The sequence below is a fragment of the Budorcas taxicolor genome, chromosome 15 (genome assembly GCF_023091745.1).
Source record: "Budorcas taxicolor isolate Tak-1 chromosome 15, Takin1.1, whole genome shotgun sequence".
NCBI classification, from domain to species: domain Eukaryota; kingdom Metazoa; phylum Chordata; class Mammalia; order Artiodactyla; family Bovidae; genus Budorcas; species Budorcas taxicolor.
Window position 1 is genome coordinate 81,582,141 of NC_068924.1, and position 16,574 is coordinate 81,598,714.

A 16,574-nucleotide genomic window follows, 5' to 3' on the forward strand; every position below is an offset into this window, starting at 1 on the left:
CATTCACGGCCCACCCCTCCCCGTGCTGCCTGCCCCTGGGGAGGGGAGCCTGGTGCCGGCAGGTGTGTGGAGGTGGGTTCCTGCCTCTCGATGAGAAAGGGGGCCTTTCTGAAGGCCTGGAAGTCGAGAGCTCCATGGACTCAGTGAGCCCTGAACGTGCTCCGTGTGGGAAAGATGCTTCCCTGCCTGGGTCTGGTCTTGACCTGCCAGGACTCTGGGGGCCCAGAAAGGCTGTTGTCTGTTGTCTTCAGCTGGCAGGGGGCGCAGCCTGTCAGGCTGGTGTGGAGTGGGCCTCACGGGCGATGAGGCTTCAAGGCCGCCCTCCCTTGCCTTATGTGCGGGCGGGCAGGTGTCCTCTCTGAAACCTGCGCCTGGAGGGGTTAGGGTGCTGGAGGGCTTGCCCCTGACCCTGCACAGATGCCGTGGGGTGCTGGGGCACCCCCATCCCAGCTGCTGCTGTCGGAAGGCAGAGGTGCGGTCCAGAGGCTCAGCCACAGGAGCCTGGGCAGTGGTAGGTCCCCAGGGCTGGCCCCGCCCACACTTCTGTTTGGAGGGACGGGCAGGGAGGAGGCCAGATGGAGGGAGGGAGGGAAGTGTGCAGGTGGGCACCAGCCCCGTCCACCCGCCCTCCCACACCCTGCGCCATGCCCACTGCCGCTGGCAGGGTTCTGAGGCGACAGGGCCTCTGCCCTCAGGGACACTGAGACCCACTTGGGAAGAGTCCTGCGAGGTACACAGTCGCCCTCAAGGTTGTCCAGGACGAAGACGGTGCTGTGAGGTTGGAGGTTGTGCTGGAACCTCCAGCACAACTGAACAGCCCATCCAGTACTCCATCACCATCTTGGAGGTGATGGTTGTGCTGGAACTGACTCGTAGGGCTGTTCGAGGGTCAAATGGGTGATGTTTGGGGAGCACCCAGGACAGCCGTGCTCTGCATGGGCACTGTGGAGTTGGGCTTGGAGAGGGGGCTCAGGGCCAGCCAGCCTGCCCACCGCACCCACCGCCAGTGCCAGCGGCCTCTCCCCCGCTGCTCAGCTGCGTGTTTTCCTCCTGAAAGGGGCTGTAGACCCATCCTGGTTGAGGTCAGAGGCCCCGTCTGGTGCTCAGGGGTTTCATGCGCACCCCGCCAGCCCCAGTCCATGCCTAGTGACCGGAGGGTGGATGCAGGCATCTCTGGGCGCCTCCCAGGGCTGGGCCGTGTGTGCTGGCGGCTCCAGCTGCCTCGTCTCGTGTGACTGTCCCAGTAGCGTGTCACTGGCTGCTGCGCGTCTGTTCGCCAGTTCAGGACACAGATTCCAGGACAGAGGCCCCCAGCAGTCAGGTCAGGGCACACGGCACAGTCGGTGCTGAGCCAGCCCCGAGCCACAGTGACCTGGGCTGTCGGCGGAAGTCCACCCCTGGCCCTCCGCCTGGGGCCCCTCCCTGCAGGGGAGACTGCTGACCTGTGTGACTAGTGACCCTTGTTAGCGAGCCAGATGTGCTGTGAGTGTCCCCTTGGGAGGTGGGCAGCCTGGAGAAAGCCAAGCCCATGGCCTTTCCCGTGGCACGGTCGGGACCTTCTCAGTGGACCGTGACTGCAGTCCCCGGATGGAACGCGGGCGCCCTGTACACTGGGGACCCTGACCTCCAGGCCGCCAGCTGCAGTAGCGCCCCCTGCGGGAGGGAGGAAGGCACGGGGGGCCGGGAGCTGGGGTGGTGTTGGTGCAGCCCCTGGGCAGCTCCCTCGAAGGTCAGCGTGTGGCCGGGAAGGGCTGGGTGGGCAGAGGCGCCAGCTAACTACTCCCTTTGGCGCACAGGGCAGTCGGCCCAAGATGGCGATGGAGTACTGGACGGGCTGGTTTGACTCGTGGGGCGGCCCCCACTACATCCTGGACTCCTCAGGTGCGTGCTCGGTGGGACCCCGTGCAGCCTGTGCTGGCCTCTGATGCAGGCCTGAGCCCAAGGGGAGCGGCCGATGGTGTGAACTGGCTGCTGTGTGGCGCTGCGGGCAGCTGTGCACACAGGCAGCTCCTGAGAGGGTCCAGAGTCTTCTGTCTCAACAGAGGAAGGAGCGGTCAGACACCTCTCTGGGGTCTTTGTAATAGCTCTGGAGTAGTGATGCATGCTGGTCGCTGGCATCCAGCTGACACAGGACATGTGTAAAGAGGAGATAAAAACCTGGAGTCCAGAGCAGACGCTTCCGTGTGTGTAGTGCAGGCATTCTCTGCACTCTGAGTGCACGTGCGGGTGCGGCTGTGGGCGGGTGTGGGCGGGTGTGAGTGGGTGTAGGCGGGTGTGAGTAGGTGTGGGCGGGTGTGGGTATTGGCAGCTGTGAGCAGGTGTGGGTGGGTGTGAGTGTGGGTGACTGTGAGCAGGTGGGGGCAGGTATGCGCGAGTGTGGGCAGGTGTGGGTGTGGGTGGCTGTGAGCGGCTGTGGGCAAGTGTGGGCAGGTGGAGGTGTAGACAGGTGAGAGTGGTTATGGGTGGATGTGAGTGGGTGTAGGCAGGAGTGGGTGAGTGAGGGCAGGTAGAGGTGTGGGCGAGTGTGAGTGGGTGGAGGTGTGGGCAGTTGTGGGTGAGTGTGAGCAGGTGCAGGTGTAGGTGGATGTGAGCGGGTGTGGGCAGGTATGGGTGAGTGTGGGTGGGTGCGGGCAGGTGTGGGTGAATGTGGGTGGGTGTGGGCAGGTGGAGGTGTGGGCGGGTGTGAGTGTGGGTGGGTGTGGGCAGGTGTGAGCGAGTGTGGGTGGATGTGAGTGGGTGTGGGCAGGTATGGGTGAGTGGGGCAGTGCGGGCAGGTGTGAGTGGGTGTGGGCAGGTGTGGGTGGGTGTGAGCGGGTGTGGGTGGATGTGAGCAGGTGTGAGCGGGTGTGAGCAGGTGTGGGCAGGTACGGGTGAGTGGGGTGGTGCAGGCAGGTGTGAGCGGGTGTGAGCAGGTGTGAGCAGGTGTGGGCAGGTATGGGTGAGTGGGGTGGTGCAGGCAGGTGTGAGTGGGTGTGGGTGGATGTGAGTGGGTGTGGGGATGTGTGGGCGGGTGTTAGCGGGTGTGGGTGGATGTGAGCGGGTGTGGGCAGGTACGGGTGAGTGGGGCGGTGTGGGTAGGTGTGAGTGGGTGTGGGTAGGTGTGAGCAGGTGTGGGCAGGTGTGAGCGGGTGTGGGCAGGTATGGGTGAGTGGGGCCGTGCAGGCAGGTGTGAGGGTGTGGGCAGGTGGGGGCAGGTATGGGTGAGTGTGGGTGGGTGTGGGCAGGTGTGAGCATGTGTGGGCAGGTGTGGGCGGGTGTGGGCAGATGTGAGAGGCCCAGAAGTCCGGCTTCCTGCGCTGTGAGATGTGGACGACCCCACTGCTCTCGAGGATGCAGAGACCGCTCCCTCCTGCCCTCTCGTTTTGAAGACCTGGGTGCTTCTGGGTTTCGCTGGTGGCTCAGCAAAGAACGTGCCAGGAACGCAGGAGGTCCAGGGTCTGTGCTCATGGACCGCATTGCGGCCAGCCTCCCTGCACGTCAGCCAGGCACACCTGGCGTTTCCTTGGAGTGAATCCCCAGCTGGCACTGCTTCCTTCACGCGGGGATCTTCTCCAGGAAGAGGACTGTCAAAGATGTCCATCCCCCCAGATGCATCAACAGCCAGTTATTAATCAATAATGGTAACGTTTGCTATCTGATAGGAGCCTTGCTGGGCTCCCCTGTGGCTCAGTGGTAAAGAATCTGCCTGCAGTGCAGGAGACGCGGGTTCAATCGCTGGGTCCAGAAAACCCCCTGGAGGAGGAAATGGCGACCGTCTCCAGTGCTGTTGCCTGGAGAATCCCATGGACAGAGGAGCCTGGTGGGCTGTAGTTCATGGGTTGCAGAGAGGCAGATGTGACTCAGCGACTAAACAGCAGTGCCTTGTTCAGCTCTTTTCATTCAGCCAGTACAGGCATTCTAAACTGTATGTGATGTTCATTAACCGTGCATGTTACTCCTCCACTGATCCTGTACGTGTGGTGGGCTCGTTCTCCAGCCTGGGTGGGGCCTGGGGTCGCTCAGACCTTGCCTCTAATCAGGTCCTCCAGGTGAGCACCAGGCGAAGCCCCCTGGGCAGGGGGTGGGGTCGTGGCCCGGCTGCATCCTGGCCCCAGGCAGACTCGTCTGGGAACTGAAAGCCGCTGCCGAGCTCTGGACTCGGGGCCTCTGGCCACGGACTGCGGCTGGGTTCAGGGAAGCCACGGGCCAGAGCGGTGAGGGGCCTCCCAGGGGCTCAGGGCTTGTGACCGCTCGGCCATGAAACGCCCCTCCCCGCAGAGGTCTTGAACACGGTGTCGGCCATCGTCGAAGCCGGCTCGTCCATCAACCTGTACATGTTCCACGGGGGCACCAACTTCGGCTTCATCGGAGGAGCCATGCATTTCCAGGACTACAAGCCTGATGTCACCAGCTACGGTGCGTATCCCCGACGGGGCACGCGCGGCACTCCCGGGCACTCCAGGGGCGTCCCTCGGGGACAGCGGCTGGCACCTCCCACGTGAAGGCGAGGATTTGTCCGGACCACCACCGAAGCTTCCGGGGTGTAGGAGACCAGTTGGCTGGGGAAGGAAGCACAGCCCAGGCCAGGAGGAGTGGCTCTTGGGGACAGCCCCTAACCCCTCCTCAAGGCCTAGAGATGGGGTGACTGTGGCCTCCCGCCTGCCAAGTGGGGTCTGGACACTCTGGGGCCGTTCGCGTGTTCAGTGCGTGTGGTATTCTGGCTGACCGGGGGCTCACGTCGAGTGTCTTGCCTGCGGCGTTGCCGGGACGAGGAGCCTACTGCTGAGCCCGCCTCCTCCCGCGACGTAGTCCTGGGGCCTGACGCCCGTGACCTGTCTGGTGTCTCGCAGACTACGACGCGGTGCTGACGGAGGCCGGGGACTACACCGCCAAGTACACAAAGCTCCGGGAATTCTTCGGCTCCGTGGCAGGTACCTGCACGCTGGCCGCTACTCTGAGACCTCAGGAAACTGGCTTCCTCCCCTTCCCCCTCGCCATCCTCCCACACCTCCCTCCCGCACACCGTCCTCCCCCTCCTCCCCGGTCCTCCCCTCCCCCATCGTCCCCCCCATCGTCCTCCCCCTCCTCCCCCTCCCCCATTGTCCTCCCCCCTCCCCTCCTCCCCGTCCTCCTCCTCCCCCAACGTCCTCCCCCTCTCCCATCGTCCTCCCCTCCTCCCCCATCGTCCCCCCCCATCGTCCTCCCCCTCCTCCCCCTCCCCCATTGTCCTCCCCTCCGCCCTCGTCCTCCCCTCCTCCCACACCCTCCTCCCCCTCTTCCCCCTCCTCCCCCGTCCTCCCCCTCCTCCCCATCGTCCTCCCCCTCCTCCCCCATCGTCCTCCCCCCTCCCCTCCTCCCCATCCTCCTCCTCCCCCAACGTCCTCCCCCTCTCCCATCGTCCTCCCCTCCTCCCCCATCGTCCTCCCCCATCCTCCCCTCCTCCCCGTCCTCCTCCTCCCCCAACGTCCTCCCCCTCTCCCATCGTCCTCCCCTGTCCTCCCCTCCTCCCACATCGTCCTCCCCTCCTCTCCTTCTCCCCCATCATCCTCCCCTCCTCCCCCTGTCCTCCCCTCCTCCCATATCATCCTCCCCTCTTCCATCGTCCTCCCATCCTCCCCATCGTCCTCCCCTCCTCCCCATCGTCCTCCCCTCCTCCCCTGTCCGCACCTCCTCCCACATTGTCCTCCCCCTCCTCCCACTGTCCTCCCCAATCGTGCTCCCCCTCATCCCCCTCCCCCATCATCCTCCCCGTCCTCCCACCGTCCTCCCCCACCCCACATTCCTGCACCCTCCCCACCTCCCTCTTCGCCACCCCACCTCCCTGTGCAGGAACTTCCTAGGAAGGACAGGGAAGTCTGAGTGACTGTTGTCATCTGAATAGGGGTCTTGCCAGCGTCACCTCCTCACAGGTGTCTATGTTTTGAGGAGTGTGAGAAGCAAGGCCTGTGCAGCCCCCATCTTCCTGGGGGGTTCTCTGTGTGGCTGGCAGTGGCGTGTTCTGCTGGGTGTGGGCAGGAGCCGGTGCCGGGGGTGGCCTGGGGCGCGGTGACTGTCAGGGCCCTTTGGGGCAGGAGCCGGTGCCGGGGGTGGCTGGGGCTGCGGCGACTGTCAGGGCCCTTTGGGGGTGCCCCATTGTCTGCTGCAGGGGCCCCTCTTCCCATCCCGCCTGACCTTCTTCCCAAGACGGCGTATGACCCAGTGACACCAGCTTTCTACGTGTCCCTGTGGGATGCCCTGGACTTCTTGGATTTGGTGAGTGCAAGCTAGGCCCTGGGCTCAGGGCCTGCCTCACCCCCCGCCAAGGACTGTGGACTGTGGCTGGGTCCACAGACGCTCTGAGCTACCTGGAGCTGCTGAGCTGGAGGACGAAGAGAACCAGTCTCCATGGGGCTCCACCCCAGCCTCAGCGCAGAGTGCAGAAGACAGGCAGACAGAAGGAGGAGGGAAGAGGGATGCAGAAAGCCAGAGCAGGAGCACGGAGGAGGGAGGAGGGAGGCAGGGAGCCAGAGGAGGAGCACGGAGGAGGGGGGATGGATTCAGGGAGCCAGAGGAGGAGCACAGCACAGAGGATGAGGGAGGGAGGCAGGAAGCCAGAGAAGAAGCAAGGAGGAGGGGGATGGAGGTAGGCAGCCAGAGAAGGAGCACGGAGGAGTAGGGAGGGAGACAGGGAGCCAAAGGAGGAGCACGGAGGAGGGGGGATGGAGGCAGGGACCCAGAGGAGGAGCACAGAGGAGTAGGGAGGGAGACAGGGAGCCAAAGGAGGGGCACAGAGGAGGGAGGAGGAAGGCAGGGAGCCAGAGGAGGAGCACGGAGGAGGTGGGATGGAGACAGGGAGCCAGTGGAGGAGCACGGAAGAGGGGGGAGGGAGGCAGGAAGCCAGAAGGAGCACTGAGGAGGGCTGATGGACACGGAGCCAGAGAGGGGCACGGAGGAGGGGGGATGGATGCATGAAACCAGAGAAGGAGCACGGAGGAGGTGGGAGGGATGCAGAGAGCCAGAGGAGGAGCACCAAGGAGGGGGGATGGAGGCAGGGAGCCAGAGGAGGAGCACGGAGGAGGGAGAAGGGAGGCAGGGAGCCAGAGGAGGAGCACAGCACAGAGGAGGGAGGAGGGAGGCAGGGAGCCAGAGGAGGAGCACCGAGTAGGGGGACGGATCCAGGGAGCCAGAGGAGGAGCATAGCACAGAGGACTGTGGAGGGAGGCAGGGAGCCAGAGGAGAAGCACGGAGGAGGGAGAAGGGAGGCAGGGAGCCAGAGAGGAGCACGGAGGAGGGAGAAGGGAGGCAGGGAGCCAGAGAGGAGCACGGAGGAGGGAGAAGGGAGGCAGGGAGCCAGAGAGGAGCACGGAGGAGGGGGGATGGAGGCAGGGACCCAGAGGAGGAGCACGGAGGAGGGAGAAGGGAGGCAGGGAGCCAGAGGAGGAGCACGGAGGAGGAGGGATGGAGGCAGTGAGCCAGAGAAGGAGCCCGGAGGAGTAGGAAGGGTTGTAGGGAAGCAGAGGAGAAGCAGAGCACGGAGGAGAGAGGAGGGAGGCAGGGAGCCAGAAGGAGCACTGAGGAGGGCTGATGGACACGGAGCCAGAGAGGGGCACGGAGGAGGGGGGATGGATGCATGAAACCAGAGAAGGAGCACGGAGGAGGTGGGAGGGATGCAGAGAGCCAGAGGAGGAGCACCAAGGAGGGGGGATGGAGGCAGGGAGCCAGAGGAGGAGCACGGAGGAGGGAGAAGGGAGGCAGGGAGCCAGAGGAGGAGCACGGAGGAGGAGGGATGGAGGCAGTGAGCCAGAGAAGGAGCCCGGAGGAGTAGGAAGGGTTGTAGGGAAGCAGAGGAGAAGCAGAGCACGGAGGAGAGAGGAGGGAGGCAGGGAGCCAGAAGGAGCACTGAGGAGGGCTGATGGACACAGGGAGCCAGAGAGGGGCATGGAGGAGGGGGGATGGAGGCAGGGAGCCAGAGGAGGAGCACAGCATGGAGGAGGGAGGAGGGAGGCAGGGAGCCAGAGGAGGAGCACCGAGTAGGGGGGATGGAGGCAGGGAACCAGTGGAGGAGCACGGAGGAGGGGAGATGGAGGCAGTGAGCCAGAGAAGGAGCCCGGAGGAGTAGGAAGGGTTGTAGGGAAGCAGAGGAGAAGCAGAGCATGGAGGAGAGAGGAGGGAGGCAGGGAGCCAGAGGAGGAGCACGGAGGAGGGGGGATGGATTCAGGGAGCCAGAGGAGGAGCACAGCACAGAGGATGAGGGAGGGAGGCAGGAAGCCAGAGAAGAAGCAAGGAGGAGGGGGATGGAGGTAGGCAGCCAGAGAAGGAGCACGGAGGAGTAGGGAGGGAGACAGGGAGCCAAAGGAGGAGCACGGAGGAGGGGGGATGGAGGCAGGGACCCAGAGGAGGAGCACAGAGGAGTAGGGAGGGAGACAGGGAGCCAAAGGAGGAGCACAGAGGAGGGAGGAGGAAGGCAGGGAGCCAGAGGAGGAGCACGGAGGAGGTGGGATGGAGACAGGGAGCCAGTGGAGGAGCACGGAAGAGGGGGGAGGGAGGCAGGAAGCCAGAAGGAGCACTGAGGAGGGCTGATGGACACGGAGCCAGAGAGGGGCACGGAGGAGGGGGGATGGATGCATGAAACCAGAGAAGGAGCACGGAGGAGGTGGGAGGGATGCAGAGAGCCAGAGGAGGAGCACGGAGGAGTAGGGAGGGAGACAGGGAGCCAAAGGAGGAGCACGGAGGAGGGGGGAGGGATGCAGAGAGCCAGAGGAGGAGCACCGAGTAGGGGGACGGATCCAGGGAGCCAGAGGAGGAGCATAGCACAGAGGACTGTGGAGGGAGGCAGGGAGCCAGAGGAGAAGCACGGAGGAGGGAGAAGGGAGGCAGGGAGCCAGAGAGGAGCACGGAGGAGGGAGAAGGGAGGCAGGGAGCCAGAGAGGAGCACGGAGGAGAGGGGATGGAGGCAAGGAGCCAGAGGAGGAGCACAGAGGAGGGAGGAGGGAGGCAGGAAGCCAGAAGGAGCACTGAGGAGGGCTGATGGACACAGGGAGCCAGAGAGGGGCATGGAGGAGGGGGGATGGAGGCAGGGAGCCAGAGGAGGAGCACAGCATGGAGGAGGGAGGAGGGAGGCAGGGAGCCAGAGGAGGAGCACCGAGTAGGGGGGATGGAGGCAGGGAACCAGTGGAGGAGCACGGAGGAGGGGAGATGGAGGCAGTGAGCCAGAGAAGGAGCCCGGAGGAGTAGGAAGGGTTGTAGGGAAGCAGAGGAGAAGCAGAGCATGGAGGAGAGAGGAGGGAGGCAGGGAGCCAGAGGAGGAGCACGGAGGACAGGGGATGGACTCAAGGAGCCAGAGGAGGAGCATGGCTGAGGGAAGAGGGATGCAGGGAGCCAGATGAGGAGCACAGAGGAGGGGGGATGGATGCACAGTGCCAGAGACGGAGCACGGAGGAGGGGGTGGGAGGCAGGGAGCCGGTGGAGGAGCACAGCACGGAAGAGGGGGGAGGGAGGCAGGGAGCCAGATGAGGAGCACAGCACGGAAGAGGGGGGAGGGAGGCAGGGAGCCAGAGGAGGAGCACGGAGAAGCAAGGGGGCTGAGGTGGGTCCACCTCGAGCCCCAGGCCCCTGTGCTCAGCTTCCTTCTGTCCCCGTCCCCGGACCCTGATGAGGAATCGGGCAGGACTGTGGCGCCTGCCTGAGTGACGGCAAATAGAAAGTGGTCATCCTCACCACCCTCCGCGTGCTGACCCCATGAGGCCTCCTGCTCCCTGCACCCCGCACCCCGGAAGGCGAGGTGGCCTCTTTCGGTCAGCCTCACCCCCGTCTCCTGTCCATGCAGCCGGTCACCTCGGAGCACCCGGTCAACATGGAGAACCTCCCGATCAATGGGGGCAGCGGGCAGTCATTTGGGTACACGCTGTATGAGACCACCATCACCGCGTCCGGCGTCCTCACTGCCCTTGTGCGTGACCGGGGACAGGTAGGGGCAACCCTGCACCCAGACGCTCCCACGTGTGGAGGTGGCCCCACACCGTGGCCTCCATTCCCCCCCGGCCCCCAGACCCTTCCCTCTGCATACCAGGCCGGGACCCCCAGGCCCCCCGCTGACACTGTGGGCTGTGCCTGCTCCTCGGGCAGGTGTTCCTGAACACGTTCTTCCTGGGGATCCTCGACTACAAGAAGAATACGACCGTCATCCCCATGGTCCAGGTTTGTCCGGGCGGGGGGCCGCCACAGAGCTGGGGTGGGTGTGGCTCTGTAATCAGGGACCCTGTCCCGTGCTCAGAGTTCAGGGAAAACTGGGGCGCCACCGAGAAACCCCGAGGGGAGGCTGGGGCTTCCTCAGGGCACCCTGTGCTGCCCACAGGGGTTCACGACGCTGAGGATCCTGGTGGAGAACTGCGGGAGAGTCAACTACGGGGACAGCATTGACCAGCAGCGCAAAGGTGGGTCTCGGCGCCGCCGCCTGGCCCACAGGAGCACCGCGTGGTGCGGGGCTTTGCCAGGGAGGGGCTCCCAGCTGGATGGGGGTTCCTGGGAGACCCTGGAGGGCTGAGTCCTGAGGGACACTGGAGGGGGTGAGTTCTAGGGTTCTCCCGGAGGGGTGAGTCCTGGGGTTTTCCTGGAGGGGTGAGTCCTGGGGTTCCCCTGGAGGGGTGAGTCCTGAGGGACCCCTGGAAGGGTGAGTCCTGGGGTTCCCCTGGAGGAGTGAGTCCTGAGAGACCCTGGAAGGGTGAGTCCTGAGGTCCCCCTGGAGGGGTGAGTCCTGAGGGACCCTGGGAAGGTGAGTCTTGGGGGCTTTCTGAACCTTCTCTCTCTTCTTATCTATCAAACCTGGGGGGTTTCATGCAGTCTGAGATAGGAGCTGGATAAGCACCCTCCCCAGGCAGGGTCGCCTCAGTCACCTTGAGGAAGCGATGTGGTCAGACTGGGGCACCCGGGTCCTAGGACACCCGTCCCCTCCCCAGACCCCCGGGGCCTCCCTGAGGGGCTTGCAGCCGTGGCCTCCCCCGCTCTCCCCTCCTCCTGGGGCCTGTGGCCGGTTTGCCCCATCTGGGCTGCAGAACACTGATCTCAGTAGCTGCAGGCTGGGGCGCCCGTCAGACCCGCCGTGAGTCTCCTTTGCTGCTGGGAGCCTCCACCCCAAAGGGAGTGCCCCCCAGAAGGTCAGAGACAGACGCCATCCCGGGCCCCCTCAGAGCTACCCCGGCACCCCCCCCAGAAGGCCCAGAGACAGATGCCACCCCGGGCGCCCCCCAGAAGGCCCAGAGACAGACGCCATCCCGGGCACCCTCAGAGCTACCCCGGGCACCCCCCCCAGAAGGCCAGAGACAAACGCCACCCCAGGCCCCCTCAGAGCTACCCCGGGCACCCCCCCGAGAAGGCCAGAGACAGACGCCACCCCGGGCCCCCTCAGAGCTACCCCGGGCACCCCCCCGAGAAGGCCAGAGACAGACGCCACCCCAGGCCCCCTCAGAGCTACCCCGGGCACCCCCCCGAGAAGGCCAGAGACAGACGCCACCCCGGGCCCCCTCAGAGCTACCCCGGGCACCCCCCCGAGAAGGCCAGAGACAGACGCCACCCCAGGCGCCCTCAGAGCTACCCCGGGCACCCCCCCCAGAAGGCCCAGAGATAGATGCCACCCCAGGCGCCCCCCAGAAGGCCCAGAAGGCCCAGAAGCCTGGGGCTGGCAGACTCCGTCCGCTGGCTCGCAGGGCTTTGGGATGGCAGGGGAGGAATTCGCGTGAAGAGCCCCCTGGGGAGCTGGCCTCTCCGGGGAAGTCTTTTCTGGAGCTTTCCGGAAGCAGTCCATATCTGTGCCTGGCCCACTGGGCCCCTGTCCACCCTCCTCGCTCAGTCCTGCCCCCTTCCCACAGGTATCATTGGGAACGTCTATCTGAACGACTCTCCCCTGAAAAAATTCAGAATCTACAGCCTGGAGATGGACAGGAGCTTCCTGCAGAGGTCTGTCCCGCCCTGTGCCAGCCGAGGGCAGAAGAGGCTGCCCGGCCTCGCCCCCGCCCCGCCCCGGGGTCCCTGGGACCCCCTCCCCAACCATTGCTGCGGGCCACAGGGCGGGCGTGGGCTCTGGACACAGGCGACCCGCAAAGGGCCCCTCCCTATCTGTCTGCCCGCAGGTTCACTGCAGACAAGTGGAAACCTCTGATGGAAGAGCCCGTGTTCCCTGCATTCTTCCTGGGAGCCCTGTCTGTCTCGGACTCCCCCTGCGACACCTTTGTGAAGCTGGAGGTGTGTAGCCCCCGCCAGGGGTGTGCGCATCACGTGTGCCCACAGGCTCTCCGTCGTGGCCTCTCTGGTGGACAGCACCGGCTGGGCTTCTCGGGGCCAGGATTGGGGGTCCAGTCTGAGCTGGGCGCCCTGCGGGGGCAGCTGCGGGCTGGGGGCAGTCCTGGCTGGTCCCTCAGCAGCTAAGAGCCCCTGTCACTCTGAATTCAGCCAACTGATGCGTCCCTCCGCTTCTCGTAGGGCTGGGAAAAGGGGGTCGTGTTCACCAACAACCAGAACCTCGGCCGCTACTGGAACGTCGGGCCCCAGGAAACCCTCTACCTCCCAGGCGTCTGGCTGGACGTAGGCTTAAATAAGGTGGGGGCTCGTCCCCCGGGACCCCTCCTCAGCCCCGCCCTCCCTGCCCCGCCGTGTTTCCCGGGGGCCTGGGTGGGCGGGAGAGGACAGACGTTCCGCCCGGAGACAGGCTGGCCGTCTCCCCCAGATCATCGTCTTTGAGGAGAAGATGGCGCAACGGATAATCCAGTTTGTGGACACACCCAACCTGGGCCAGCACACGTACGTGCACTGAGCCACCCCGGCCCACACCCCGCTGCCCGCTGCCCGCTGCCCACTGCCCGGCCTGTGCCCACTCGGTCTGCCCTCGGGAGTCTGCCTGCGGCTGCAGTTGACCCTCGCCCTGCAGGACCGGAGGTGCGAGGAGGGGGCGAGGGGCCCTGCCCCCCGGAGCGCCTCCCCGCTCCCCTAGGCCAGATGGGGACTGTTCACCGTGGGGGCCGGTGGGGCCCGGCTCCTGAGTGTTTGCTGCTTGTCTCTGTGGCCCCGGCTCTGAGCTGGGAGGCGCGTCACTGTCCGTGGAGGGTGGGGGGAGCCCGCTGACCCTTCACGACCTGCCCAGGCCTCTCTGCCATCCTGGCCAGCGGCCTCCTCTTCGCCCCCCGGGGGTCTGAGCGTCTGAAAGTCGAGCCTCACTTCCCGAGTCCACGTGTTCCCTCCCCGCTCCTCGTGAGGAAGCATCTGCTGAGAGGAAAGGCCGCTGCTCTGGGGAATGGTGGGGGGCGGGGGCGGGGCTGGGCAGCCTCCTCCCACGTGCCCATCCAGACCCCGGGGTGTGCCCAGAGGTGAGTCCTCTGTGGGGCTCTGATTCGCTGCCCTGAGTTGCAATAAAGCCACAGAGTTGAGTCCAGGCCTGCTTGGCGGTGTGTCTCTGACCCGGTCTCTGTGCGGGGAGCTGAGACGCGGGTTTGTGGCGCTGGGCACAGAGTCAGCCCAGCTAGCGGGGGACGCAGACCGTCTGGCAGGCAGGGGGCAGCTGTGCCTGTGGGCATGCATCCTCACGGACCTGGATTCCTCTGCTGCCAACAGAGGCTCTTCTGCAACAGCCCCAGTCCAAGGGCGGATTCCTCCCTGGAGTGGGACACGGCTTGGGTCTGCTGGGGGCACTGGTGTGCCGCCCCCCGGGCCCACGAGCCGGGTCAAGGGCAGACGGTCACGGCGGGCTGAACCCCGTAGTCCTGCTGGAGGCTGACGGTGGAGCTCACTGAAGCGAACCTGTGGGCCGTGGCTTGGTGGCCAGGAGGTATTCAGGGCACATCCTGATCTCGTCCAAACCAACCAGCCCTTCCTGCCCCGCGTTCCGCGGGAAGCTTGGAGCTGAGCACCAGGAGCCGGGGCCCCGGCCAGGCCCCACGAGGCCTGTGGGCGCATGTCCACCCAGGCGCGCCTGGGGTGTGCAGTGAGCACGCCGTGCATGGCCCTGTGCCACCTGACACGCAGCCCTTCCTGGGCGAGGTCCCTGACTTCCCTGCCGGCGACCCCAGCTTGTCTGTCCAAGCACCTAGGCAGGACGCGCCCTCCGGCTCACCCAGCCTCTAAGTGCTGGGCATCTCAGGCTCTCCCAGGCCTCCTCCCCCTCTGTCCGTACTTGCTGCGGAGGCCGTGCGCACGGGGCTTGTCAACAGCCTTCAGTCTTGTTCTCTGCAGCGTGCATCCCCGTCTGAGCTCCAGGGGCCCCAGCCGCTGGCCGCTCACCTCCCCTGTGCGTGTGCGACAGTCACGCGACCCCACACTGCCATCGCTGTGTGGGCCCCTGCAGTCTGCCCAGAGCGGTGGACAAAGCTCTCTGCTCCGTCTGGGTCTCCTCAGTTCAGTTCAGCTCAGTCGCTCAGTCGTGTCCGATTCTGCGACCCCATGAATCGCAGCACGCCAGGCCTCCCTGTCCATCACCAACTCCCGGAGTTCACTCAGACTCACGTCCATTGAGTCGGTGATGCCATCCAGGCATCTCATCCTCTGTCGTCCCCTTCTCCTCCTGCCCCCAATCCCTCCCAACATCAGAGTCTTTTCCAATGAGTCAATTTTCCTCGGCTCCTCTCAAATCCCGCACCCGGCCCAGCAACTCGCCCCACCGTGCGCCCAGACCTAACCCGCCTCGCCCGACCCGCCGTGGTCTCCGGCTGGCTGCCTGGATCCTGTTCATGCGGAGCACAGGAGGCAAGCGATCCTTCTAGAAGGCTGGCTGGACCGAGTCCACCCTCTGCTCCGAACCTCTGGCAGCCCCTCCTCCCACTCCCAGGCTGCCTGTCCGGTGTCCCCGCTCGCATGTCCGACACCCCTCCCCCAGTCAGCTGCCCTCAGGGCCTGTCTGCCAGGCGCCTCCTGCTGACTGAGCGCTCTGCCCTGGATCCCGGTCTCTGCGCGTCTGCTGGGAGGCCGTTCTGACGCCGCCCACGTCCGCCTCCTGGTGTGGACGGCGTCCGGAGCGCCCCGGCTTTGTGTGTGCATCCTCTCGGGAGGTGACCCCAAGGCTTTCGGGGCCCGTGCCGCGCCTGGAGCAGGGAGCGTCCAGAGAGGCATCTCACAGTACAGGCGGGACGCTTAAGTGAGGAGGGAGCAGGCAGGGCGGAGGAGGGTTAAGACAGTTAAAAACCATAGTTGACTTTTAATTTCAAAACAAATTAAATACAGTTAAATTAAAACAGAGCTACGGTGCAGCTGTGGGGGCGGCCCTCCCCACTGTGTCCTCCGGGCTCCGCCCCCCCCCACTCCCGATCGGGGAGCAAACAAGCTGTGGTCACGGACCCAACCCTGGCTCGTAACGAGCTCATTCCCAGCGAAGACGGGAGCTGCAGGCCACCAGGGTTATAACTGTAAATAAATACACATGCAGCTAAGAGAGAGTGTTAGGTGAACACAACTGAACTAGTATCTGCTGAAAAGGAAAAGAAAGAGACGATCTCATTTTGTGGTTCATCACCAGTTTCCTGAAAACCAGCCCTGGCCTTCTGGCCAAGACAGTGGCCCAGCCAGGCGAGCTGACCCAGCGTCCAGGGTTGGTCCCGACGAGCGAGGCCGCGGTGCCCAGCGCGAGTTCACCCACTCAGCTGGTCACTGTCTCCTCCGTGGTTCCCAGGCACCCGTGGGCCCTGCGAGGCGGCTCAGGGCTCAGGGGAGGGGCCGTGGGATGCTCTCGTGACCACGGTGAGGAGGTAAACCCCGTTCAGCACAGGCAGGGATGCTGCTTGGCACTCTGGGTCGCTGCGCTGAGGCCTTGCCCCCCAATACCCAGGAGTGGGCTCTCCGCAGCCCTCGGGCCTGGCCGGCGAGTTTCAGGAGGGTGGGGGCTGTTAGCGTTAAAAGTAAACACCTGTTTGAGGGGCACGGGCCGTTCCTCTGCCTCTCAGGGGAGGAAAATTGTGCTTCCAGCGGTCAGGAGCGTGAGAGGGGGCTGGCAGAGGGCTGGCCCGCAGGGAAGGCAGGGGGACCAGCGCCTCCCTCCTGGCGAGGGGCTGTGTGGTGGTGGAGGATCGGGGGAGGGATGGGAGGCCAGCTGATGCGCGCCCCATTAGGGAGAAGCGAGGTTTTGCTTCCCACTCTGCGTGTAAGTCACGATTTGCCAGCAGCCTGGGCTCGGTCTCCCGCCCTCCAGGTCCAGGTCACCTCCATGCCCTTCTGTCGACCCCTCCGCTAGGCCAAAGGCCCCCCGGCCGGGGCGGGGAGGACACCGCCGGCCCTTCCTCTCTCTGCTCCTGGCCCACCTGCACCTTGAGCCCCGGTGGCCGCTCTGGTGGGGGGCATCTGCCTCCCCAGTCCCGGCCCAGGCGCGGCGGTGGGCGGGCGGCTCCTTCCGCGCTGGGTGGGGCTGGGTGCAGGGGTTGGCAGGGGCAAGGGCCTGGAGGGGCTCTGCTCCCCCCACTAGGCGAGGTATGGAGGGGCCTGCCAGGCGCTCAGACGGCCCCAGGCTCTGGAGGTGGGAGTGAGGAAAGCCTTCTAGGGCGCCGACCTCCTCTCCCGGGAGCAGCTCGGTCCGGACGCCTGGGGCTGGGGTCCTCCGTCCCGTGTCCGTGGGGCCCCGTGGGGCCAGGGGCCGCTCTGCGGGGCTC

At 65.5% G+C, this 16,574-nt stretch overlaps 1 protein-coding gene across 1 annotated transcript in view; it reads left to right on the top strand.

Annotated features, from left to right (window-relative positions):
• The window catches only part of LOC128060024 (beta-galactosidase-1-like protein 2), a 41,005-nt gene extending 28,242 nt beyond the window's left edge, over window positions 1-12,763 (top strand). The window contains 11 exon segments of the mRNA XM_052652229.1: window positions 1,797-1,881; window positions 4,258-4,395; window positions 4,830-4,910; window positions 6,125-6,231; window positions 9,785-9,925; window positions 10,084-10,155; window positions 10,313-10,391; window positions 11,823-11,910; window positions 12,084-12,195; window positions 12,433-12,549; window positions 12,677-12,763. Of these exon segments, the coding sequence (XP_052508189.1) occupies window positions 1,797-1,881; window positions 4,258-4,395; window positions 4,830-4,910; window positions 6,125-6,231; window positions 9,785-9,925; window positions 10,084-10,155; window positions 10,313-10,391; window positions 11,823-11,910; window positions 12,084-12,195; window positions 12,433-12,549; window positions 12,677-12,763 (1,107 nt within the window).
• Window positions 12,764-16,574: the final 3,811 nt, after the last annotated feature.